Raw genomic sequence first — 25,251 nt, forward strand, 5'->3', positions numbered from 1 at the left:
AATGTTACTTAAGTAAAAGTATGTAAGTGTCATTAGGAAAATATACTTAATGTATTGAAAGTAAAAGTTCTCAGTGCAGAAAAATCTGCACATTTTAGAAACTGGAAATGATCAAAACCATTATGTCCATCAACTAAGTGTTTAATTTTCTAATAATTTTAGCTGTACTTGTAGGCCTATATATTGTTGGGTAGTTTAATTTATTATAAAACATAAACTACAGCTGTCAGATTAATGTAGTGCAGTAAAAAGTACAATATTTCCATCTGAAATGTAGTGGAATTAGACAAACAAAGTGGCATGAAAAGAAAAGGCTCACGTAAAGTAGAAGTACCTCATATTTGTACTTAAGTACATTGAATGTACTTAGTTCCTTTCCACCACTGGACATAGGTCTGACAATGCATTACATATTAATTGTTAGTCTGTGTAAGCAGATAGTTAATTACCTGTATGTAATATTTGTGTAACAGCAGGACATCTGACTACACCGATTTGCGTTCACTGCTTGCAAATATGCTTTTATTTTTTGTTAGTTAATTTGTTTATAAATACATGTATAAAGCATATGCTTGTCCAATATACAGAATTGTTGTGGATCAAACTGTATTTGTGTTAGGTGTGTGGCCCTGTGTAGTCTGGGAATCTGGCTGTGCGAGGAGTTGGCTCATGGGACTCAACATTCACAGATTAAAGATGCTCTCAACGTAATCTGTGTTACTCTGAAGGTCAGTTACAACTCTGTGCTACTTCCATAGCATTATTTTAATTGGTCATTGAACAACAAATCTATAAAAATCATGTCAACCCAGCTGAATGAGATTATCTCATATAGCCTTTTGTCTTTTTCTGTTCTCAAACTTTGTCCCTGCTGACCATTGTACAATCTCTCTCTCTCTGGCTGTGATCCAGGGTGATCACACCAAAGCAATGAATCTGCATCAAACAGGCTATTGATTGACTGCCCGTAACACTGATCTACACAACACTGTAGTGTCTATGCATCTGTTCCTCTTTGTTCTGGATGTTTGATTCGACCTACTTTAGTTTTTTAGTTTAGTTGTTAGAACACCCAATATTAAGTAAGTTTAGCAGGGTAATTTAAGGCATTTCCACAGCATTTATTTTTAAAATGTAATTCACAATCCTCTTTTTGCATATTGGTATGGAGTTTGATATCACACAATGACAACTGAATTGTTGTGTGCTGCGCGGTTACCCTAACATGGCAGGCTGCAACATGGTGGGCTGCAAGGAGCCAAAGTGTGATGGAAAACATTGTTGGATATGATTGTTTGTGTCGGTGAAATTGCCTCAGTTGGTATTGTATGTTTCAGGCCACTAGACTTGGAGGCTTGTGGATCAGAATAATACTATCCAATATTTACTGTCTCATCTATAGCCAAGTGGCTCTAGATGGACACAAACACATACACACATACCTTTTCCACCTTGGAATCCCTAGCTTGTGTATCGGCAGCCAATGGCCTGCGACATTACAGACAAACACACACACACACACACACACACACACACACACACACTCTTGCATTCATTTACTCCTGGGAGCAAACCCTGGACAGTCAATATGTTTGGTTCTCCTTCAGATAGGAGACTAATCCAGGGGGAATGCTGCAAGCTGTGTCACACACACACACACAGCATCATGCATATATACACACATATCTTGTACACTTGCATCTCTTGCCTTCATACCAGTTGCCAGTAGCCTCAGACATGGGCCCTGTGATAGGCACACACACATACTTTACCCTTTAGGGATTGTCATATTTCCATGCAGAACCACTTCTCCCTGTTGTCATTGTTTTGTTTAGTGTTGGTGATTCTCATTAGAGCCTGACTGTTCTATAAATTCTATTTTGTACCACTAATTGACCTGTATGTTATTGCATTCCAAGACAAAAGATTCACAGTTTTGTCCAACTTCTGTTTTGCTGACTGTGTGCAGAGTTTTGACAATGTGACTTTAGCTTTGACCAATGCATGTTAGTAATCTGAAAAAAAGATGGTTTGAATATTGTTTGAATAACTGTAATTTTTTGTGTACATTTTGTTTTGTTTTAGGCGTGTTGGCTAATATGATAATGTAGTCACAAAATCGGTAAACTAACACAATTACTTTGTGTTCCAGTACTCCAATAAGAATGTAGCACTGGTGGCGTCAGACATCCTTCACCTTCTGATCAGTCATGTAGATCATCTTCAGACATTCCCTCCTGACACCCCAAAGAAGATCGTTGAGGTGAGACCTGAATTACTGTATACTTCTGAACAAGTTTTGGAATATTTCCAAATACTGCCTGATTTTATTTGTTAAATTATTATTCATCAAGTTGCCATTCAGCATGTCCACACATCCTGATGGATTAGACCATACTGTGTTAAGCTAAATGTTAAGCTCATATTTACTTTATTTTTTTACTAGTAGTTGCAGTAATAGTTGATGCAGTAACAGTTTTAACATAAATATTTGTCTGATTTTATTTTCCTTAGATTTTAATCGCCACCATCACACACTTGCTGCCTTCTACCGAGTCTTCTCCTCATGAACTGGATAAAAGGGTAACATACATACGCAAATTCTCTTTGCTCTCGCTATATATCTCTCTGCTTTGAAATTAACCACATACCTGTGTATGCCTGTGTGTCGTAGCTCGTAGTGTCCCTCCTGTTGTGTCTGTTGGACTGGGTTATGGCTCTGCCTCCAAAGACTCTTCTTCAACCTGTTCAAACACAAAGCCCTCCAGAGAGGGACCAGCCTACCAAGACTCTGCTCAGCTGTATTTATAAGGTATGCATACTAGAGTTGGGCGATGTCCCCTATTGGCAGTTACAGTAAAACGTTGTGATGGACGATGATGTTGTTGTGTTTTTTTCAATTACAATTGGCTAACCCTTGACATAGAAATGAGGTGACATTTAAATGCACTCTGTAAATAGACAGTATTACATGCTGCCACTGGTAGGGGCCGTAAATTACAACTTGACCTACTTTCACTTAACTACGGTGCCATAAAGTTAAGACTCAATCAAATGTCAAAGTTCTGCGTGATGACAGTACAGTGGAACGTTTGCCTTTAACACAGCAACACTAATAACCTAATATACCATCATTACTGAGATTAAACTACATTCTCGGTTATTTGCTCTGAATAACGCATTCAGTAAACAGAAACATAACTCTTGCAGCGCACATGAACAGGTGCGCAATATTATCTCACACATAAAGTAGCCCCCTCGTGAATTAGCCTACTGTTGCTAACGTACATTCATAAATCCTACATCATATCGGCATCAGAGATGTACTTATTGATGCCCACACACGTAGTATCCACAAAGTAAGTCCAATGAGGGGATAAAACAAAGTGTGATAGCGTTCCATGTTAACGCCTTTTCTCTCTCGCTCGAGGCCGCTGTGTCCAAGCCGAGGCGCAGAGCACTACAAATAGGTTGCACGAAAGGGGGCAGTAGCTTCCACTTAAGGGGCAGCACAGCGCAACGCCCGACGCAAGTGCCTTTGCTAGTTTAAAACCGACGCAGTTGTCAATTTTCCATCCACTAGGATTAGCATGTGTCTGACAGGGTGGGGGACGTGGCATCACAATGGTGACTCCCCATCGTGATGCCGGTCAACCATCACTACGGATGATGATATATCTTCCAAATTCAATCTGAAATCCCTTTTCTTTTTCAATTGTCCAGGTATTACATGGTTGTGTGTATGGAGCACAGTCTTTCAACAGTCCCAAGTATTACCCGCTGCAGCTGTCGGACCTGTTGAGTGCCGACTATGACCCATTCCTACCATTAGAGAGCCTCCGAGAACCAGAACCACTGCACAGCCCGGACTCTGAACGCTCCAGCAAACTACAGCCTGTCACTGAAGGTAATTTATCTAACACCAGGGACACACTAAATAACTTTTAGGCCCATCGTTGTAAAGTTCATTTACGGATTTCCAAGATGTAGAAGTGAGGTTAAGCATGTGAATATGTATTTTGTTTTTTAGAAGGTAAGAAATATATTACAAGACTGCACCCAGTACATATCTAGTTTGTAACACACACACAAACACACACACACACACACACACACACACACACACAAACACACACAAACACAATGACCTATCAAACCATTGACAAGCGCTAGCAATGGAAAAGGTTTTGGTGCATGTATGTATGCAAGTGCACCTGTCTGCATCCGTGTGAGAGTGTGTATTGTCCCCTGCTGTGGTCCACCAGGACACTGTGTCTCGTCTAATGACTGGAGCACTGTGATAGACCATGCTTCTCTTCTCTCCTCTCTTTGTGTCTTCTTGTCTTCACTGCTTCAATATCTTATATTATTCATTTAACATTATACTCTGCTACTATTCCTTTCACTTCTATTATATCTTTTCTTCTTTTTTTTTTCTTCCTCCTCCTGAGCTCTCCTGAGCTTTAGGGAGTCGTTGAGAATGTCTGTTCAATACATATCTGTACTCTACACGCAGCCCTGTCAATAAGGAGCTGTTGGAAAGTGTGTGTGTCACAGTGTGTGTGTAATGATGTTGATTAGCCAAGATCTGCTGGCAGCACAGTGTGTGATGGCATTGGCTTTTGCTCAGCATGGGGTAAATTATGCACAAACTGACAAACTGACCCTATTTTCGCAGTGTTAGACCTTCCTCCACAGCGCTGCGGAAGAAGGTCTGGCTAGTCCACACAGTATTCCGGGATGGGAGAAAAAACGTGCTCTGGTTTATTGGCATTTCTTTAAACCAATCAATTGTCTTGGGCGGCGCTAAGCGTCAGACGGAGCAACGGTGCCGCTGCGAAATAGCCTCAGGAAGGAAGTCGTTTTGGTGGAACGTGTATGTTCAAAAGTTGTTTAAGTTAGTTGTGCAAGAGAAAACTCAGCTAGCTATCTCAATTTACCCTCCAGACATCTGAGAAGCAGTTAACCATAGTCCTCATCAATCAACCAGAGTTTAGAAAGTTAACACAAAGAAAGCAATTAGTGACAGACATCCGGCCAAAAATGAGGGACATCCAGCGGGACCGGAACAATCCCGTAAATTAAACATTGTCAATATAGACAGAATATCAAGTCATAGTAACATTTAAACCTTTTAGCCCACTAAACAGTACGATCTAGAAATCAACTGTATTTTTTCTTAAATATCTGGTACCTATGTAATGTATTGTTCATAACTTTATCCTTGTTAGTAATATGTCCTCTGTCTGTGTTTTCCCTCTGTTCCCAGTTCGTAGCTGTATTCAGCAGGGTCTGGTTTCTATCGCAGCAAGAACAGTTATTACACACTTGGTCAACCATCTAGGACATTATCCAATGTCTGGAGGGCCTGCTACCCTGTCTAGTCAGGTACTTTTACTGTGTATTTGGTGGTAATAATGGCAGTGATGTACTGTGTATGGTAATGATTACTTGTTTGTTGTTTGTCCAAATGGGAATACAAATCTTCAGTTTTTAACACTTATATTTAGATCTTTCTATTTAGTTAGACCAACACTATGGCCTATGTTTTTCTAGGTGTGTGAAAACCAAGACAACCCGTTCTGTGAGAGTGCAGATCTCGGGCCAGAGCTTTTCCATTCACCAAACTTACAGTTTCTGGTTCTGAATGGCTCCACACTGCTGTCTGTGTATCAGGTAACTTAAATGAAAGAAAGTTGCCATGATAAAATTTGATGCTTTGTATGTTTTTAAAGTAAAATCAAGTACAACTTTAGACAAGTTTATAATTGTTTTACATCATACCTAAAAGGAACTAGTTTGTCGACTACTACTACTCTATTCATTTTTAGCCACTCTGGGGATGGAAATGTCAGTGGTGAGCATCTAAACATGGCAACATTAGCCTGGCATAGCTGTACTTTTAGCTTCATAATGTACTTGCCTCAATGACGCAGAAGCTTCCCGTCTACAACTGGTACAGAATGTTACAGCAAAGCTTCTGAACACTAAATACACAGCATATATCTCTGGCACAAACTACTTTGGCTTTTAGAATTCTGTACTTCTAAACCTCTATATTTGAACGGCCGCTCTACCAACTACACCAACTACACTGCTACATTTTTAAAAGCCTTTAACAGTTACCTTTGTAGGCTGGGATTTTGATAACTTATAAATCTTTTTTTTTACATTGTTCTTTTTAAATTTTGTTTATTTTTCTACATTTCAGCATTCTTATTGCATTCCATGTTATTATATTGTATGTTCACCTGTAACTCTGGTTTTAGAGGTGCTATGTAAAAAGCTTACTTGCTTTCCACTAGGGCTCAAACATTTGGGGAAAAACTTCAACAAACATTCATTTAAATATTTCACATTTGATTATTCACGGTCTTCACGATTAGCTAATCGCATTCTTTCAAATTGTAATTTTGATTTGGAAATGATTAATAGTTCAGCCATACTTATATTACCACTAACATGACATATTAATAACTGTAAGCATGTTGTCATGCATTGGTGTCATTGAGTATAGGCAGGTTGACAGAGAAAATATATCACAGCTTGTGATGCTTTGCAGTGTAAATTGAGTTAGAAAATATTGAATAATTTAATACTAAGTACACATACGTTTCCTTGAATTATGCTGATTAAAATGGATTCTCATTGATAGAGTTCTACCAGTTTTAGCTAAATTTACTTTTTATTATTATTGTTTTTTACAGATTTAGTTGAAAAGGAAGCCAATTATGTCTTTAAGAAGGTTTGAATTTTGCTTTAAGCCAGTTCAGATTTGGAATGTGTGAAAGATGCCGCAACTCAGATCAGAATAATATCTTTAAATACTTGGTACATTTAGTCTTTAACCATTGCTGCTTGTCCTGTTTTTCCCAGATCCGAACAGAGTCTGGTGTGCCAGGAGGCGGAATGACAGCTGGTTTGTCCTCTGCTCCGGCTTGCGTCCGTGTTATCATCCGAGATGTAGCCGGAAAACACTCTTGGGACTCTGCTGTACTCTACGGGCCTCCACCGTGTTCCCCAAACAGCCCAACACACACATTCATGTCACACACACACACACCTCACAGTGCGAATCTTCATTTACACACTCCACCAGGAGGTCCGCCTAAAAAGATGGGAGTGAATCGAGAAGACAGCAAAGAGGAGGGGCGGGAGGAAAGCGTGGCAGAGGAGGGGGGAAGAGGGATTGAGGGTGAAAGGCAAGGGTTTCAGGGAGAGGGCAATGAGGAAGGGGAGGAGAGGAAAGTCACTGAGGAGGGAATGGGAGATCAAAGAAGAGGTGAAGGAGAAGAGGAGGAGCAGGAGGAGGAGAGGACAGAGCTTAGGATGGATGGGGAGGTGGATCGGGGGGAGACAGGCTTGGAACAGCTTCTAGCTCCGCCATTGGCTAAACGTTTGTGTCGGGAGGCGGTGCCAGCATGGGACTCACTGAGGGAGGGAGACGATTCACTTGACGAAATGCTGCAGTACCTGGGATACTCGAGTCCTGAGTGTCTACAAAGAGCAGGTATACACACACACACACAGAAAGCACCTATTGTATTTGTGTTCTGAATGGTTATTCAATCTACAGTGCAGTTTATAAAGCATCAAACACATACTGTTTAAATATACATGAATGAGATTTTATGTCTATTTAAAGGTCAGTACCAATAATAAGCAAAGTATCCATTAAAAGCCAGAATAACGATTTCCTATCAGTTGGTCAGAAACTTATTGAGTCAGGGTTTCAGGGAACATTTTCCAGACTCACATCCCTTAATTTGCTCTGTAAAAACAGAGGACCCTGCATCAAATTAAAAGGTGGACACTGACTAACTAAGGCCCTGTTACACATCAGTCTAACTGTTGTCCTGAAGTTCTAAAAATAACAAAACACAATGTCTGACAACAACAACAACACAGCTAACCTTGTCTCCTGATTGGTCCACTCAGGCATGCCGCTCAACATCCCAGCTGCTCCTCCAGCGTGCGTTTCAGAAAAGCAGGAGAATGATGTGATCAATGCCATCCTGAAGCAGAGCGCTGCTGAAAGAGAGTTTGTCCTTCATGTGCGTAGTGTCCATATTCAAATGAATATAATGAGTTTTGCTTTTTGAATCTTTAAGCTGTAGCTCCCAGCATTTGCTGATGAGGCGCATACTCACATGCTGGTTCCTCATAAGTGTAGCACGAGCCATTGAAGTTTTTGTTACTATAGACCCACCAATATATATTATATATATATTATATATATTATCGGCCGATATTAGGCATTTCACAATCTATCAATATCGCCTTTTTTCTTTTCTTTTTTAATATTCATTCATCAGAATCATTACAATCAAAATAAAACCTGACGGTCAACCATGTTATGAGTGTTGACGTTGCATAGTTTTGCCACCAGAAGGCGCTCTACAACGTCCCTGTTTTGTAGCTTAAGTTTGTATTTTTATACATTTTATTGATCAGAACTTTAATATATTTTGATGTTCCTCTGATCTGCAACAGTAAAACATGTAAGGGAAATCTGTTTATGTTTTGTTACGTGTTTCAGGATTTTTTTATTTTTTTAAAAAATTGGCCGATATATCGGATTTTTAAATAACCAAATATTTATATCGGTATTGGCCTTAAAAATACTTTATCGGTCGGGCTCTACTATATACTGCGTTGCATTCATTTATTCATTTTAGGGTTTAGGGCGTAAAAGATAAACCACAAACTATTGTCCACACAAAGGTTTTTTGTCTTTGGTTTCAGAATTTTTTTTAATGTTTTTTTTTTTTTTTTTTTTTTTATCTGAATGGTTGAATGTTTTAGAGAGGTGAGGAGCTGAACATGAGGGCAGTGCAGCAGCCTGAACCAGAGACTGCAACACCACAGTCGGCCTTCTACTACTGCAGACTACTGATCAACATCCTGGGACTCAACTCCTGGGAGAAGAGGTAAGAGCAGAATACATTTACATTTAATATGGCTTCTACACATAGAAACCATATTGAAGTGTTTATTTATGTTGGAAAAAGAATCACATTAATGTAACAATAATAATATATAACACAAACTCCAATTCTCTGTTTCCACTGTATGGTATGGCTTTTCTCAACTCACTTTTTTGGTACTTTTCTCTTTCCGTTTTCCACTGTGGATAGTCCCCAAAAAAAAGTACCAGGTACTATGCAGAACTTTTGCTAATGGAAACGCAAAAATAACCGTTCCAATGTTTACCTACCTGGACTGCTTGTTAGGCCTGCACGATAAATAACAATCTTGATTCACCCCTGTTTGCAATTTTGATATATTTATTTATTTATTTTATATTTTTTTAAATGATTCTCAATTAATTTTACGAGCATCACAAACGCTACTCCTTTCTTCTGTGAGTTTTAAACATAACAAAAATAAGTGTTAAAGCGCTCCCATGTAAGCCTCCATGTGTACAGGCTTGTAGTGATGCACAACGTATAGATACAAAAAGAAAAATCTATGTTTGGTACTGCCAATTTGTTTTGCTCTGTTATGGTTTATCTGTGCGATAAACATTACACAAAATTGTGATAAAAATCAACCCTGAGCTATAAAAAAAGAAAATGCATCACTTTGCGTTGTAAATTGCAACTTAACAGATTTCAGCATTTAATTAATTTGTTGGAAACTGAATAATGACATTAGAACCAAGTTCAGTTATTTGTAAATTATCTTTATGAGGACATTCATAACTTCATTCTTTTTTTTATGTAGAGAAGAATCTGCTTTATTTTAAGTGACTCCACTGCTTACATATTGCGCATAAATCTGTAGGAAAACTTAAGAAAGTAAAATTAAAAATGAAGTTTCCTTCTAAGAGATTGTTTTTCAGGTTGTTGTAATACTTGTGTGGGAAGTCTTTTATATATTTTTTCTCCCCTAGAAAAAACCAAATAGCTTTTAAATGCAAACAAGACAAATATTTCCCATTCAAAAAAATGTGCTAATTAGACACCACGTTTTCCCCCTCACATGGCACAGCATTTCATCTTCTAAATGACTCCAGGCTAAAATACACAATGTCAAGGTATCACTTTAAATGTGTCTGGACAGCTAATGGACACTCATCGCTCTTTATACTTTATCCGGGGAATTACACTGTCTGCATTCAGCCTGCACAATAGACTTCTTACCACACACTGCATGTGTGTGTTTTTGTGTGTAGAAGAGTGTGATAATGAGTATGGTACTCTATTGATCAAACTCGAGCCATTTGGAGTTAGAATAAAAGGCAGTAGTTGAAGAAGAGAATGATGGTGGGAGAAGTGGCAATCAGAAAACGGATGAATGAGGTACATGTAGATGAAGAGGAAAAAAGGAAAATGGATCCAAAATAACTGAGTAAATACAGAGGAGAATGAGAAAATAAACAGGTTAAAGAAGCTTGGGGTGGCCTCTAGCTCACCCAATATGAGCGTTCTCACCATGGTGGCTGAGTCCTGCAGCGTCCGGGGTTCAAATCTGACTTGCGGCCCTTTGCTGCATGTCATCCCCTCACTGTCACTACATAAATGGAAAAATCCCCCAAAAATAATCTTTAAAAAAACAAAGGTTATAAAAAAGGTTTTAGAAGCTTGGATGTTAGGGGAGAAAGGAGGATAGACGGATCAGAAAAGAGAAAAGATTGTCTAATTATCTGTTATTGTCCCCTTATGTCTCTCCAGGTATTCATATGGGACATCAGACAATCACCCGTGTGTGTGTGTGTGTGTGTGTGTGTGTGTGTGTGTGTGTGTGTGTGTGTGTGTGTGTGTGTGTGTGTGTGTGTGTGTGTGTGTGTGTGTGTGTGTGTGAGAGAGCGCGTGTGTGTCTGAGTGTGGGCGCATGCGTGTGCATCTGTGTGTCTCCCCTTTTATGCTTTTCCCTGTAATCCAGGGTGTAAATGGAGTCTTTGAGAGCAGAGAATGAAGCCATTACCAAGTATCAGTTTAATAAAAAGCAAATTGCTCTTGCTCTCTCTCTCTCTCTCTCTCTCTCTCTCGCTCTCTTGCTCTCTCTCTCGCTCTCTCTCTCTCCCCTCCCCCCCTCTCTCTCTCTCTCTCTTTCTTTATCTCCTGCTCTTTCACTCTTTTTTGCTCTCTCAAAGAGTGAAAAGAATGACCTGTCATTATCAGTCCACTCCGAGCCTCACTGCTCAACTCTTGGTTCTATATCAGCGACATATGCAGAGGTCGTTGGCTGGGACATTTTGAACGGTCCCTGGACTTGTTAGTTGTTTATTAATCATTAAAGGCTATTAAATCAGACAATTTTTACTTTTTCTTTCAATTATCAATCGGTAATCAAAATAGTTTAATAATAATTCATTTGAAAGTTGACAACTTATCGATTAATCTTAATCAATTGAGCAGTTTTGATTGGATAGGGCATCACTCCCAAATACACACAAAAACATCTAAAGTAAAAAGACATCGTAACATTTAGTTCTTAAATATTCTTAATTGCGGTATTGTGCTCTCTAAACCCTCCATATTCTTCCTTTTTTAAATCTTTGTCCATCTCTTTCAAATATATCTGACAATCTGTCAGTTGCAACCTAAAAATTAGATCGCATCTGACAGATTGTGTAATATTTTCACCAGGTATCAGAGTATCTAGCTGACCTAATTTTAAGCATTTAGTTACCTGTATTATCTACAAGAGTTTATCAGTGGAGTTGGAAAGGGCAGATTTTACATTTATCATGCTGGAGGTTTCAAATTTGTAAAAAAACAACAACAACAAAACAACCAATAACATCGTATATTACACTGACCTACAAGCTTTGGTAAATCCTTTTGCTGATGGAGGCAATGTTTGACAGTGTATGTACGTATGTGACTGTGAAAATCTACTGAGTTGACCACTCTTCAGTGTCTTGAAGTCTGACACAAAAGAACACTTTTATTAGTACCAATCAATACAATAGAGTAATTGGGAACTAATGATTCATGAATTTACGATCTAAGCTACTTTTGAATTAAAATGTTCAGGAAGGTTAAATATCCCCTCTTTATTGTGGTTATGAATTATGTCTTGATGGTATTGTAGTGTTTTTCTTTTCCCCCTATTTTTAGTCTTGAGCTTTTCTGGTCCCGCCAACTTTACTTGTTGTGGTATTAGGTGACACGGGATATGACGTATTTCGCTCGGAAACAATGACAAAAACAAGCAAACAGCCAAATAAGGGAGGCACTGGTGGTGGGGCAGGTTTAACAATTACTTTGGATAATGATTCCTAACCTGTGCATGCTTCTGTGTCTTACAGGAGTAACTTTCATTTGTTAAGGAAGAATGAGAAGTTACTAAGAGAGCTGAAGAACCTGGACTCACGGCAGTGGTGAGACATTTTAAAAAGTCAGGAACTTTGTGTTGTTCACCCACTCTCTCCATCTTTTTTATGTTTTATTTAGGTTTTCGTTACTTATTAGTTTGAAGCCTCTACTTTTTTACAATCTTAATTTTTTTCTGTCTCTGTCTGTTCTAAATAGGATTCAGCAAAGATTTTATGATAAACAGTTTGGACATTTAAGGTTCTTTAAGTATTGATTCAACTGCAGTTAAAGACTCAGACATGTATACTGTAAGGTTCTGAGATTCAGTCACAGTTATCCTGCGCCAAGGAATTTCTAATAAGGGAAGAACTTCCACTCTCTCAATACTTCTGGCTTCGGAACTGGTTGCTGTTGCACCAGAGTTCCACTGGGGGTGAGTGCAGAATGAATGGAGGTCTATGTAGCTAGACCACTCAAAATTTCTCAGGATATCTTTTTTTTGTCTAGTAATTTGAATGTTGCATTTGAAAGGAAAAGAGGCTAAGAAAGTATACACTGCTGGAGTTAGATATTTTTAAAGTCGCTGTTTTGTCCTAAAAAGCCTTTTAACATGTCTATGATGTCATACACATCGAACGGCCAGATATACTGCTTTATGGCAAGTTCTAAGTTATTTCCTTTTTTCTCTCGAGACAACACAGCTGATGGGTTAGGCTCTCCATGTCAATACACGTGCTAGAAAGAGGTTTGCTAATGTTTTAAAGACAACACCAAAATATTCACTGACATTCTGGGTTTGCTTAGGATGCCATCAAGCGGAATCCCTGGTTGTAATCAGTCCTTCACTGACCAATTAGCATTCATCAGCAGAATGCTAGCATGTTATGGTTAACAACGACTCAACCTGTAAGAAATCAAAAGGACATAACTACTCCTTCATTTAACTTTTGACCTATAGATCATGTTGAACTTGCAAAAACTACAATCAAATCTGAGATTTCTCAACGGCAATCAGGCAAAAGAGACAAATTTAGCCGTCTAGCTTTATAGAGTCCCATTCTTTTTGCACTCTCCTGTGATCACCCCCAATGGAACTCTGGTGGAACTGCAACCATATTCGGTACAATGGGGCTAAATAGGGAGTAAAAAGGCTTTCTGTAGTTGGGCTTTGCCTACGCCAAGAGTGACCAGATTCCAACAAACCAAATGTGGGACAGAGAGTATGTTCGTGTGGGACAGTGTAGTTCATCTGACCGATGTGTCAGCATGTGAAGGACTTAATAAATATATTTTATCTAATTGCAACTTTCCCAACTCCCACGCAAACTGAATACAGTAAGCATTATAAAGGAAGCTGAAGGTTCACAGTTGTTACGCTCTCTTGTGATAATCTGCTTGCACTGTACAGTGTTTGTTCTCATCAACATTGACTCACTTAACTGTGTACAATAAAACCGTACAATCAACTTGCTAACATGGGATTCAAATCAAGGCTTCCGTTCTATCAAATATACTACTGGTGTCGTCGGCCGTAGGGGAGCAAAGAAAGTGACCGAAGTGTGTGCATTTTGATTGACATCAAACACAGCCCCTTGATGACAGCCTTCCCTGCTTTCTTCACTTTATTTCTTCATTTCTGCTATGTTATCCTTATGGATAATCTGTGTAAACTGCTGATTTATAATTAGTTATTGTAATCTCAATTTTATTTGTTGCACTTGAATACTGTGTATGAATGTCTGCTAGCGTGTGTAATTTAATCTTTTATTATTTATTTATTATAAGGGATTAAGGTATACACTGGAGAGTGCCCTGACCAAACCCCTTTGTTTTTGTTTTATATTTCTTTGCATTTGTAAACCACTAAACTAAACAGGCAACGGATATAGCCAAATAATTTTTTTAAGTGTCTGTCCCGCAGTGGTTTGATTTTTGAAAACTAGAGCCAATCAAAATGTGGGACATTGTTTCAATGTGTGGGATGCGGTACAAGGGATAATAATGGGAGGGATAACCACATTAAAGTGGAACACTCAAGCTCCGCCCCATTTCATCCCTTGGCTCTTGACTCTGATCCAACCTGATGAATCTATTCCACAGTCTGCTTCTGATAATGTGCACAAAACATTATTGGCAATTCATTCCGTACTGGAGTTATTATAGCTATTACCCTATTGCTTTCTTTGAGGGAAGTGCTGAAAAAAACATAAGGATTAAGAACCCTAGTAAAGTAATAATCTTGTGGAAATTGCTAAAATACCTGTTATATGTTTTTCAGTAGTTGTCATGAAGGTCATTATTGCTTTCCTATGTTCTCTTCTAGCCGCGAGACTCATAAAATAGCAGTATTTTATGTGGCTGAGGGCCAAGAGGACAAACACTCTATACTAACCAACACAGCAGGCAGCCAGGCTTATGAAGACTTTGTCTCTGGACTGGGCTGGGAGGTAAGAACACATTTATTTACATACATGTTCAGACATTGTTTGCCTTCTTCCAACAAATTGCACATTTATCTTAACATTGTGTCCTTGACATCTTTAGCAAAGGAAATTTAGGACTGCATCTAACTATTTGATCTGCATTTAATATTTGAATCATTATATATGAAAAATATATTAATGGTTTAATTGATTTAAGATTGCAAAGAAAACAAACAGTGGTAAAAATAAACCACCAACAATGTGTCTTGATGTTTCAGCAGCCTGATGATAGTTAAACATTGATATGCAAAACCATTTCGAAATACAATGCAAGCTGGTTGCATGTGTTGACACAAATGCAAAAGAGTAGCTGGCAAAAGTGTGTCCTTTTTTCTTTTGTAATATGTCAAGATTTTATCTTCATCTGCTAGTTAAAAAAGAGAAGACTGAAGCTAGTTGGATTTGATTGTTTTTTATTCCAGGCTTTAAGGCAGTAAAAGGCATATTTCCATATTATTTATGTATGTCCCTTGTCTGTGTGTGTCCCTTAGGTGGACCTTGCTACTCACTGTGGCTTCATGGGAGGTCTCCAGAGGAATCGCAGCACAGGCCAAACTACACCTTACTACGCCACCTCCACTACAGAGGTCATCTACCACGTCTCCACCCGCATGCCCCACGACCAGGACCAAAACCTCACCAAGAAGGTAACACACACATATCTGAGCGGTGACCTTCCAGGTTTTTATTTTTACTGTAAAGAAGTTCCCATGGTTTACTCTCCTATTTCCAGCAAATGGAAGGGCATAATTGCCTGTTTGTTGCTGGGTTAATTCTCACATTGCCTGTTAAAACCTTCCGATGTGCTGGACAGTTGTATGGAAACACATCCTGTTTCTGTCAAGCATTGACTAATTCCACTCCTTTTTTTTTAATGAGGGGAAATGCGCAGTGCGAGGAGAAGAGGAGAAAAACCCCTCTATGCTCTTCTCTCTGTCTTTCCTTTTAATTTCTTTTTTCTTTTCCTCCTTCCCAATCTCTTAATTTGCCTGGAATGACGTTCCAAATGAGCATAGGCCGCTGCACACACATATATGTTGATGTTAGTTTTTCTAAAGCCCACCAATGTTTCCGATAATTCTAAGGAGCAATCATGTCTGTGTTGTCGCATAGTGTGTGTGTGTGTGTGTGTGTGTGTGTGTGTGTGTGTGTGTGTGTGTGTGTGTGTGTGTGTGTGTGTGTGTGTGTGTGTGTGTGTGTGTGTGTGTGTGTGTGTGTGTGTGTGTGTGTGTGTGTGTGTGTGTGTGTGTGTGTCACACCTGTCAACCCCCAGGCATTGGGCACTCAGCACATGGCCATAATGTCCCTTTAATCAGATCATACTTCCTGCTTCTCGGCCTATCACGTAGCTGCAGGCTCCTGATTGGATTATCAGCGCCTGGTCCGACACCATCCGTCTCCCTGATCAGCTGATGGCCCCATCAAACACGCATACTCGCATACGCACATGCACGCACACACACCATAAACCACGGCATAAACCTGCTTAACTTGAAACAAACACCGACCGGCTTTGTTCACATCAGGCTACACAACTATAAATTTGTGTTAATGTTGGGCACAGAAGCACACACACATGAAGGCTTACAAACACATACGCTCACAGTTTGACAAATGTGTCCACAAAGAGGTTAAAGTGACAGACATACACATGTCCATACTGGCAGGCATTTATCATCTATCCTCCTGCCACACTCACACAGCAGTGTGATTTGAGTCCATTGCAAGGCATTTTTCCAGCTCTCACTCTTTGCTGTGTGTTCTGCTCCCTCTCAAACCACATCTGCTTGAAACATGATTACAAGGATTACACCAACTGATTGTGGCATCAGAGATAACATCACTCTGATGTTAATCGTGGAAATATTTTTAAAATAGTGATGATCAGAGAAGCACATCAGACAGTTAGACTCCACTTTGCCTTATTAGACTGTGCTAACGCTAGCAGGAGGATAACATGGTGTAGACAGTACCGATTGTTTTCGTTTTTCTCTCTACTGAAAGCACTCCATATTTACAAATAGGGCTACATGTTGTAATTTATCGGAATTCTGCTTTAATATATCAACGTAATATATCACAAAGTTTATCTGCTATAACTCATATTTAAAGTTCAATAAGTGTCATTATGAAAGTTGGTGAAGTCACTTTCGTACATGATATATAACTTATGCACCAGGCTTCCATATTACTTAATTCAGACCAGGCTTATATGACAGTTGAGTGAAATTCCATTTCATTACTATTTGGCCTGATACCTTGTCGGATAAAATGTGGATCTCCTGCTCCATTGTCCCCTCACTCAAGGTATTTAAACTCCTTCACTTGGGGTAATTCCCTACCTTAAGAAGGCACTCCATCGGTTTCCTGCTGAGAACCAAGGCCTCAGATTTAGAGGTGCTGATCCTCAACCTGACTTACTGCCGAGAACCCGGACATAGCTCTCGCTTTGGTCATACAGAGATTGGATGGCCATGAGAAGGGATCTCCTCACCCCATACTCCCGCAGCACCTCCCACAATATCTCTCAGGGGACCCGGTCATACGCCTTCTCCAGATCAACAAGACACACATAGACCGGTTGGGCATACTCCCAGGCTCCCTTCAGGATCCTTCAAGATCTGATCTGTTGTTCCATGACGAGGACGGAATCTGCATACAGTACTCAACTGATTCTAGTTAAACAAACATTTAAAAGCAAACGTGTTTATCTCCGGGCCAAGGCTAAGAGCGGCAGACAGTTTGGAGTGTCACAAAACCTTCAGGGGTGTGTGTCTGTGTGTGTCTGTGTGTCTAGTTGTGTGTCTGTGCATCTGTGTATTTTGCCAGCCATCAATGTTAATGACAGAGCGTTCACCGCCCCTGAATGTAGTTCACTGAGTGAATGTGAACCACACACACACACACACACACAAACACACACACAAAGAATTGCACAGCATCAGACTTGATCCCATCTGTTTTCAGGCCCATATTCAATCTTTACGGAGCTTCACTTGGTCTTCGTGTCCACTCTCCATCTTCTCACACTCACTACATCACCCCAGGGCCAACTATAGCACGTATACACACCTCATCAAAACCCTTGGGTTTATGATGGATACAGTTTGTCTATGTCATTGTATGCGTGTGTGCGTGCTCGTGGTTGCATTGACTATTTGTGTTGTTTATGCTGCAAAAAAGAAAAAACTGAGATGTTTATTCCATTTTGATTCTAGGATTCATTTCTCTTGTCTGTTCCTTCCTGTCCTCCCAGCTAAGACACCTGGGTAATGACGAGGTCCACATTGTTTGGTCGGAACATTCCAGAGACTACCGACGAGGGATCATCCCCACTGAGTTTGGAGACGTGTTAATCATCATATATCCCATGAAGAACCACAAGTACTCCATCCATATACTGAAAAAACCTGAGGTAAAAAGTAATCAAACTGCCGGCTTTCTTATCTTGATTGTTATTATTATTGATTATTGATTGATTATTAAGTATTTTTGTGTTTCATTGTTACACAGAAGCCTTATCATTGGGTGCAAATGCCTATGAAACAGCAGGGCATTTAAATTCATCATTAAAACCCAGTTTTATAATTCAGTCCCCCTCTGGGCTAATCAGAGACAGTTATACATGTCACCTGCAGAACTGTAATTGTAGTGTGCCTCATTGGCCAATCAGTGTAATTTTGCCATCATTGTGGCACAGCTCAATGGATGGCACTACTCTGGAACAGTTTGATGGCTTTTCATAAAACTTAATACAACCAGTCCTGGTCCCCAGGGTTCTAAGCCCCTTTACACATGCAGTGTAAACTAGGCCTGCATGATACATCGTTGTAAAATCGCAATCTCTATCCACCCGTTTGCGATTACATTTTTAAATGACTTTGATATATATATTTTATATAAACTATGTATAAAGTAGGTGTTAGAGCACTCCCTGGCGCTGCAATGCTCTCTTTTCTCTTCCGTGAAGCCTCTATGTTTACAGGCTTGCAGTGATGCGTAATGTGCTATAGGTGTAAAATGAAATCTGTTTGGTACTGCCAATTTGTTTTGTCTTGTCATAGTTCATGTGTGCAATAAAAAGTACACTTCGTGAGAAAAAAAGGTTGTGGCAGAGAATCGTGAAATCAGTTCTAAGCAAAACCATTGTGATTCATATTTTCCCCGAATCATACAAGCCAACTCTAAACCTGAACTTATCTAGACATTACCCGCAGGTGCTGTATGTGAGAATGCAAATTTCTGAAAAAAACGACTTTACCCTGCAAGCTACCTTACCTACTGTACACACAAAGACAAAAATGTCTAACTGGAAAGTTGAAAAGATTTGGGAACTTCTATTGGTAAGGGCCAACTCATCAGACAAATTCAGGAATTCAGGAACAGCAAGAGACACGATTGTTTATGTGACCCTGTTGTAATATGCGTTATGTCCTGCCTCCTGCGTGCTCTACCCAGGAAATACCCCTCGCCTAACAAGCAGGGTATTACCAGCAGGCAAAAATGCCCCTGTTGTGTGCTACATGTGTAAAAGGGCAACTCCAGACAATTCTCCAGGCTGATTCTCTTGACATTGTCCAGAGTTCACATGAGAAAACGGTTCTACTGACTTTTTCTTGAGTTTTTAGGACCACTATGTGAAATAATAAACAGCAAAACAAATGTAGAGAGACCAGTCAGTCATCTAAATTAAACAATTTACAGTAACATAGCAGATAACATCATGTCACACTTAAACACTTGTAGATTAACATGGATATTGTATTGATGATTGAGCATTTATATTTTGTTTGGATATGGAGTTGGGTAGAAAGGAAATTGTGACTATACAGTGTGTTGGTACATAATGTTTCCTAATAGACGATGCAGATATGCATCCGAATGACGAACAATCCTAGAGAGAGTCTTGTCCTGAGTTTTGCTGCTCTGGTCAGTGTATCTAAAACACACAGACATTAATACCACACCACTGATAGTATAATTCTATTTCAAACGAGACTTAACACAATAAAATTCTGCTTTTTCTGTATGACATAGATACCACAGCACTAATAACATAACCTCATTCTGTTTCATTCATTCTACAAGCAAAATATATTGAATTATCATGAATCCAAAAACCAGTTAAATAAGATATTCTCTGTGTTCAGTCATAGAGTGCATGGCATTAAGACATGGTCTACTAATAAATTCAATACAAAGCCTGACAATATTCTCTTTGGTGGATTGCACAAGCAGTATGGAATTACATTTACTTGTCAAGCTTGCTTCACTTAAACCCAGTGGCTCCCAGAGATTTTTCTGTTTTATAAAGATTATCAAGAATTGTTTATCTTTGAGATAACATTGGTAGTAGAATCATTATTCATTATTAACAATAAAATTAAAATAAAAAAATCAGGTTATTTGTTCAGCTTTAATGCCCTTTTCTCTGCTTGTCTTTGTGTTTGAAGGTGCCATTCTTTGGTCCACTGTTTGATGGTGCCATAGTGGACATGAACATTTTGTCAACCATGGTCAGAGCCACAGCTATCAATGCCAGTCGAGCTCTCAAATCCCTCATCCCCCTATACCAGAACTTGTATCCTTTAAAAGCCCCCATCAGGGTATGCAAAAACAGGAGCAGAAGCCAAAGGTTGGTCACAGAAACCTATTCAATTTTGTTCATTGCTTTGTGTATATCTCCATGCTAACACCTCATGGTCAGCTCTTTATAAGTAAGTTGTTTGTCAGCTTGCCTTAGCTACCTAAAACTTGTTTGAATATTACCTGCACTATTGTATTGGTCGTTGAAATCCTTGCACATCTTAGTGTGAGTGAGAATGTCGCTTCTCACTCAGCTCAAGTGTTAAGAATAGCAAATCAATGTCCAGTGGTGTTTGGCTTTCAGAGTATAAGTGCTTGTGTGATGGAGCTGTATTTAGTTGGCTCTGAAGTGCCATATATCAAGTGTGTATGCGTCTGCGTGTGCGAAGAGAAAGAGGAACAGACAGACAGGTGTGTGTACAGTCTGTCTGCTTGATCCAATGCGATGGTAGTTTGGTTGGAACAAGCCCAGCGTTCAATACTTATCGATGACTCTCCTCTCTATCGCTGCTTCTTAAATGATGGGCTTTGCTCTCTGGTGTCACACGCAGACATGCACACTCACGTACACGCAAAAACAGACATGTGTCCACACTTATACACACTCTTTATTCTAACAAACACGGGCAGACGATTACACTCAACATGGACACAAAGGCACAGTAGGTGCAGTTACATCCACATACATTCATGCAGTGCTGGTTAAGAATTGTACACACATACACACACACCCACACACACATACACACACACACACACACACACACACACACACACACACACACCCCATTGTGAGGTGACAGTGTCTCCTGTTGAGGCGAGCTGAGCTACTGACTGATCATTGGAATTTCTTCTAAGCAGCACTTCAAGCAATTTGATTCCCTGATGATACTTTTTTCCTGTCTGCCTGTTCTTTTCTTCTGTCCCTTAATTTCAGCTGCTTACAAAAATTAATAGCTGCCCGTGACATACAAGTACCATAACAGCCAGAGGAGCATCTTTTATGAATAGCATCCAGAAGGGCAAGGGCTAGGTCCTATGGCCTCTCCCGTCATGGATAAGGCATCAGCTATAACAGGTGGCCTGGCAACGACAAATAAAATAGCCCATGCTAACTTTAAGAGACCATAATGTTGCCCATAATGCAACCCATAAGAAACCCACAAGTAAAAAGCTCCCTCAGTACAATGGCTAATACTCGCCACATTCAAAGAGAGGATCTGCTGATGCAAAAATAGAAATGTCCAGTTCACTAACTTAACATGACCCCCTTGCCAATCTGTATCTCCCCAAATCTAATCTGTTAATAGTTTAGTGGTTTTTTTACTTTTCCTACCCAAATGCCATATCTCTTTCCCTTAACTCCCGCTCTCTTCTGTTTTTCTTTCCTTTGGGTGTCCTGCCTCCTTCCTTTGTCCTCTCTTTGTTCTTTTTTTATTTGTCTTGTATCCCTCTTTCACTGTGCCCTGTGTCTCTTTACTCCCCTCTTGTCCATCATGTCTTATGTTCTCTTTTTCCCCTCTTGTCCAACTTTCTCCCCTCTAATTTGATCTCAACCCTCCCTGTCTTTTCATCCCTTTGTCCCTCTTTCTCTCTCTCTCTCTTTTCAGAGAAATAATATAAGTGGTGGAGGTGATGCTAGCCGGGGTGGGGTTGTAAGGTAAAGAAGCCATTTTGCTCTGCCACATCCACCCAGCGAGACAGATAGATTGTTAGGCTCAGTGTGGGGCTGTAGTAACTCGTAGCGAACACCCCCAGACCCTATTGTGTGTGAGTGTGTGTGCGTGTGGGCTTTTTGTGTGACTCCAGCAATCGTGCGTAAGTTTGCAGCCATGTCAACATCTTTACAATTGTGTTTGTGCATTTTGCTACATTTTTAAGGGTGTGTGTATATCCTACTGTACGTGTGTGGTCACGCACACGGGCTTGATGACACATGTGTCACGCATGCTTGTTACGAGGTGTTTGTGTGTGTCTGCGAATGTCCTGGTGTGTATGGATTGGTAGTAGCAGCAGGTCGATGTCTCTGACAGGCTGAATTACAGTAATCAGTCATTATTGACTCCCCATCTCTCTGCTACACACACACCTCTCTCCTCTCCTCTTCTGTTTCTTCACCTCTCCCTCTCCACTCTGCCCTCTACTTCGGTCAATCCTTGTTTCTTTCCTTTTCTCTCTCGTCTTCTGTCTCTCGTCCTGCATCTGTCTTAACATCCTTCTAAGTCTTAATGTGCTCTCATATTTTTCTACTGTTGTCATGTATTACTCTGTCCCCTTTATCATTATTTCTCTATCTCTCTTTCTAATTCTGTCCCTGTATTTTCTCTCTTGTCTATTTAACTTCCTTATCTCAGTGCATCTCTGTTTCTCTGACATATCGTCTGTTTTTCCTCTTTTTCAGACTTGACTTTTAAGTTTTTGAGTTTTTAATTTACTGCCCCGTCTTCTTTACTTCTTATTCTCATTGTCCTAAACTATGAGAAACTCTGACATCATGATGTCATAACAATCCTTAACAATTGTTGTGTAACTTATAAGAGTAAATGAATTTTTAGGATAATGCATGATAAGGTAAATCAATTTCAGCCCTGGGACCTGTTCTTATGTCCCAGTGTGTTGTGTTTTAACTGTTTGTGAATATTATGTTTTCTGAATATAAAAAAATGTGATCACAAAAAAAGATAAATCGATTTCATTAAAATGTGTTTTCTTCATACACCTCTCACCCGCATCACAGTTCAAACCATCAGTTCCTGTGAGATTTGTGTTGTACCGCGGGATCCCAATGTAGTCTATAGCCGCTTTCCGAACAGAGGGATTTTTGCAGTTCCTAAAACACAACATCCCTTTTTTTCTCGTGTTCCGACTAGACCAATTTGGGGATTTTTAGGTTTCTGTAACTCTTTCAGCTCCTACTACAGAGCAGGGTCTTTTTGCTGTTCCCTTTTCCGCAAAGGAACCTAGGTCTACAAGAGCTAGTACAGACAGAACAACAACTGGAACATTTAAAAAAAAAAAATTCCATCTTTTGCATCACAAAATTCACTGCTAAGAACGTTTTTGATGAGAAATTAACTGTTTTAGATTAGGAATACAGACAGTACTGCGATCGTTGGCCAATTGACAATTTGCTTCAAAGTTTCAGAGTTGAGAAGCAATAGTGATGCAAAAGCTCATTGCTCGGCCAGTCATGCTCGGACACCCCGCTCTAAGTTGGAGGTCTCTCAGACCAGTCTCGTAAATAAGAGACTTTTATTTTGTCGTTGACAAATCGTTTAGTTAAATATCACAACACATGTCCATCATAACATCAACGGGAACAGGTATTTAGTTCATCCTTTTTTTAGTGTATTTGTTTTTGGATTTTAACGCTGTAAAGACCGTTGCCGCGTCACTCCCCTACCCCTCCTACCAGTTCCATGGCCACTTGGCCAGTTTGGCCATCAGCTTTTGTCACAATTTTAATTAAAGGGGAAACTGATTTCTGTATTCATACCTTGATTCTGATCAGCTCCAAAAATGATTCATGAAATTATGGCCAGTAGTTTCTCGGTAATTCTGCAGACAGACAGAAAGACAGAAAGACAAAAAGACAAACCAAGCTGAAAACGGTAATAAAGCATTATAGGCATGAAGTACAGGAGCAGCAATGGAAGTGCAGTTTTATTGATAAATATAATGTTTTTTTGTTTGGCATTTTTTTGATTTTTTTTGTTGTAAAATAAAACTATTCTCAAAGAGGGGCTGACACAGAAGCAAATTGAGAAGAGAGATGGAAAGAAGGCTGGCAGGGTTAAGTGTGTCAGTGGTTAACTGGCATTTTTCTCTATTTTTCTGTCTATCTCTTGTCTGTCTGTCTTCCTCCATCCCTCCCTCTCTCTGTCTCCTGGCCCTCAGGGCAGTCCATCTGCCTTCTCTCTCTCTCTGATCTTTCATTCACCATGACTAGAGCCATCCAGCAACACACACGCTCAATCACACAGAGTGCCAGGCTGCTGGGGCAGCTGAGTGTAAGCACAGCACTATCTCACATATCAGCTCATTGCAGCAAGAAAAGCTATCCAAGACTCCCCAGCGCACATACATACACACATACTGTCCTTCTCCATATAGGCCTCACTATTTTCACAATGAAATGCAACACACCATTTTTTCAATTGAACCTATAGCTGCGCATGGATCATATCAGAATAATAGTATATTTTGACTTTGTACCTGGAAAAAGGGCATTAAGGGGCTCCTAAAGGGGATTTAAGACTGATGGACTCTGCCTTGATTTAGATTTTTGATATTGAATGTGCTATTTCACAATATTTTTATGTTTGAAGAATAAGATGATAATTCAACGTTTTTTATATCAACAAATTGCAAGAAAAGAACAAAACTAATAGTGACTAACAGTACTAACGTAGTTCTAAAGCAGTAAATAGCTCCTGATATATCTTCTTCCTCTGTGCCATAGATCTCTAATGTTGTCCAGAAACTATTAAAAACACATCAGGGAGTTACACTGTTGCACTGGATAACCTGTTCCTTCATTACCATAGACACACCTACATGTATTTATCCGCAGCTAAAAATAGTCCCCAACTTTTCACACCTGACTAGATTTGTAAGCCGTTTCTAAAGACTTACAGTATGTCCGAATTAGGGTGTTACAAAATGGAAATCATGAAGTAAAGGAAGTATTTAGAGATGACCTAACACATTTAGTGTATGGAATTTCAAAGCACAGTTGATAACATAATAGATTATCTTATATGATTAAATAAGCATTGGGAAAAATAGGAGTTTCTTTTCTAAATTGGACCACAATAAGTATGGCCTTGATTGAAAGTGGTCCTTGTGTGTGTGTGTGTGTGTGTGTGTGTGTGTGTGTGTGTGTGTGTGTGTGTGTGTGTGTGTGTGTGTGTGTG

General features: G+C 39.6%; 1 protein-coding gene across 9 annotated transcripts in view; it reads left to right on the top strand.

The window, feature by feature from the left end:
• Positions 1–25,251, top strand: part of ralgapa1 (Ral GTPase activating protein catalytic subunit alpha 1) — a 70,246-nt gene that overhangs the window by 26,864 nt on the left and 18,131 nt on the right. For all 9 annotated transcript variants that reach the window (XR_004654824.1, XM_034858333.1, XM_034858334.1 and 6 more), the window contains 15 exons: positions 620–728; positions 2,153–2,263; positions 2,515–2,583; positions 2,675–2,812; positions 3,724–3,907; positions 5,270–5,388; positions 5,557–5,676; positions 6,877–7,510; positions 7,939–8,054; positions 8,806–8,930; positions 12,260–12,331; positions 14,590–14,713; positions 15,241–15,396; positions 18,006–18,164; positions 20,203–20,330. Coding sequence is in view for 8 of the 9 variants with exons in the window: in XM_034858333.1 (XP_034714224.1) it covers positions 620–728; positions 2,153–2,263; positions 2,515–2,583; positions 2,675–2,812; positions 3,724–3,907; positions 5,270–5,388; positions 5,557–5,676; positions 6,877–7,510; positions 7,939–8,054; positions 8,806–8,930; positions 12,260–12,331; positions 14,590–14,713; positions 15,241–15,396; positions 18,006–18,164; positions 20,203–20,330 (2,364 nt within the window). In the remaining variant the exon portion in view is untranslated. The remainder of the gene's footprint in view (positions 1–619; positions 729–2,152; positions 2,264–2,514; positions 2,584–2,674; positions 2,813–3,723; positions 3,908–5,269; positions 5,389–5,556; positions 5,677–6,876; positions 7,511–7,938; positions 8,055–8,805; positions 8,931–12,259; positions 12,332–14,589; positions 14,714–15,240; positions 15,397–18,005; positions 18,165–20,202; positions 20,331–25,251) is intronic.

The sequence above is a fragment of the Etheostoma cragini genome, chromosome 20 (genome assembly GCF_013103735.1).
Source record: "Etheostoma cragini isolate CJK2018 chromosome 20, CSU_Ecrag_1.0, whole genome shotgun sequence".
Taxonomy (NCBI): domain Eukaryota; kingdom Metazoa; phylum Chordata; class Actinopteri; order Perciformes; family Percidae; genus Etheostoma; species Etheostoma cragini.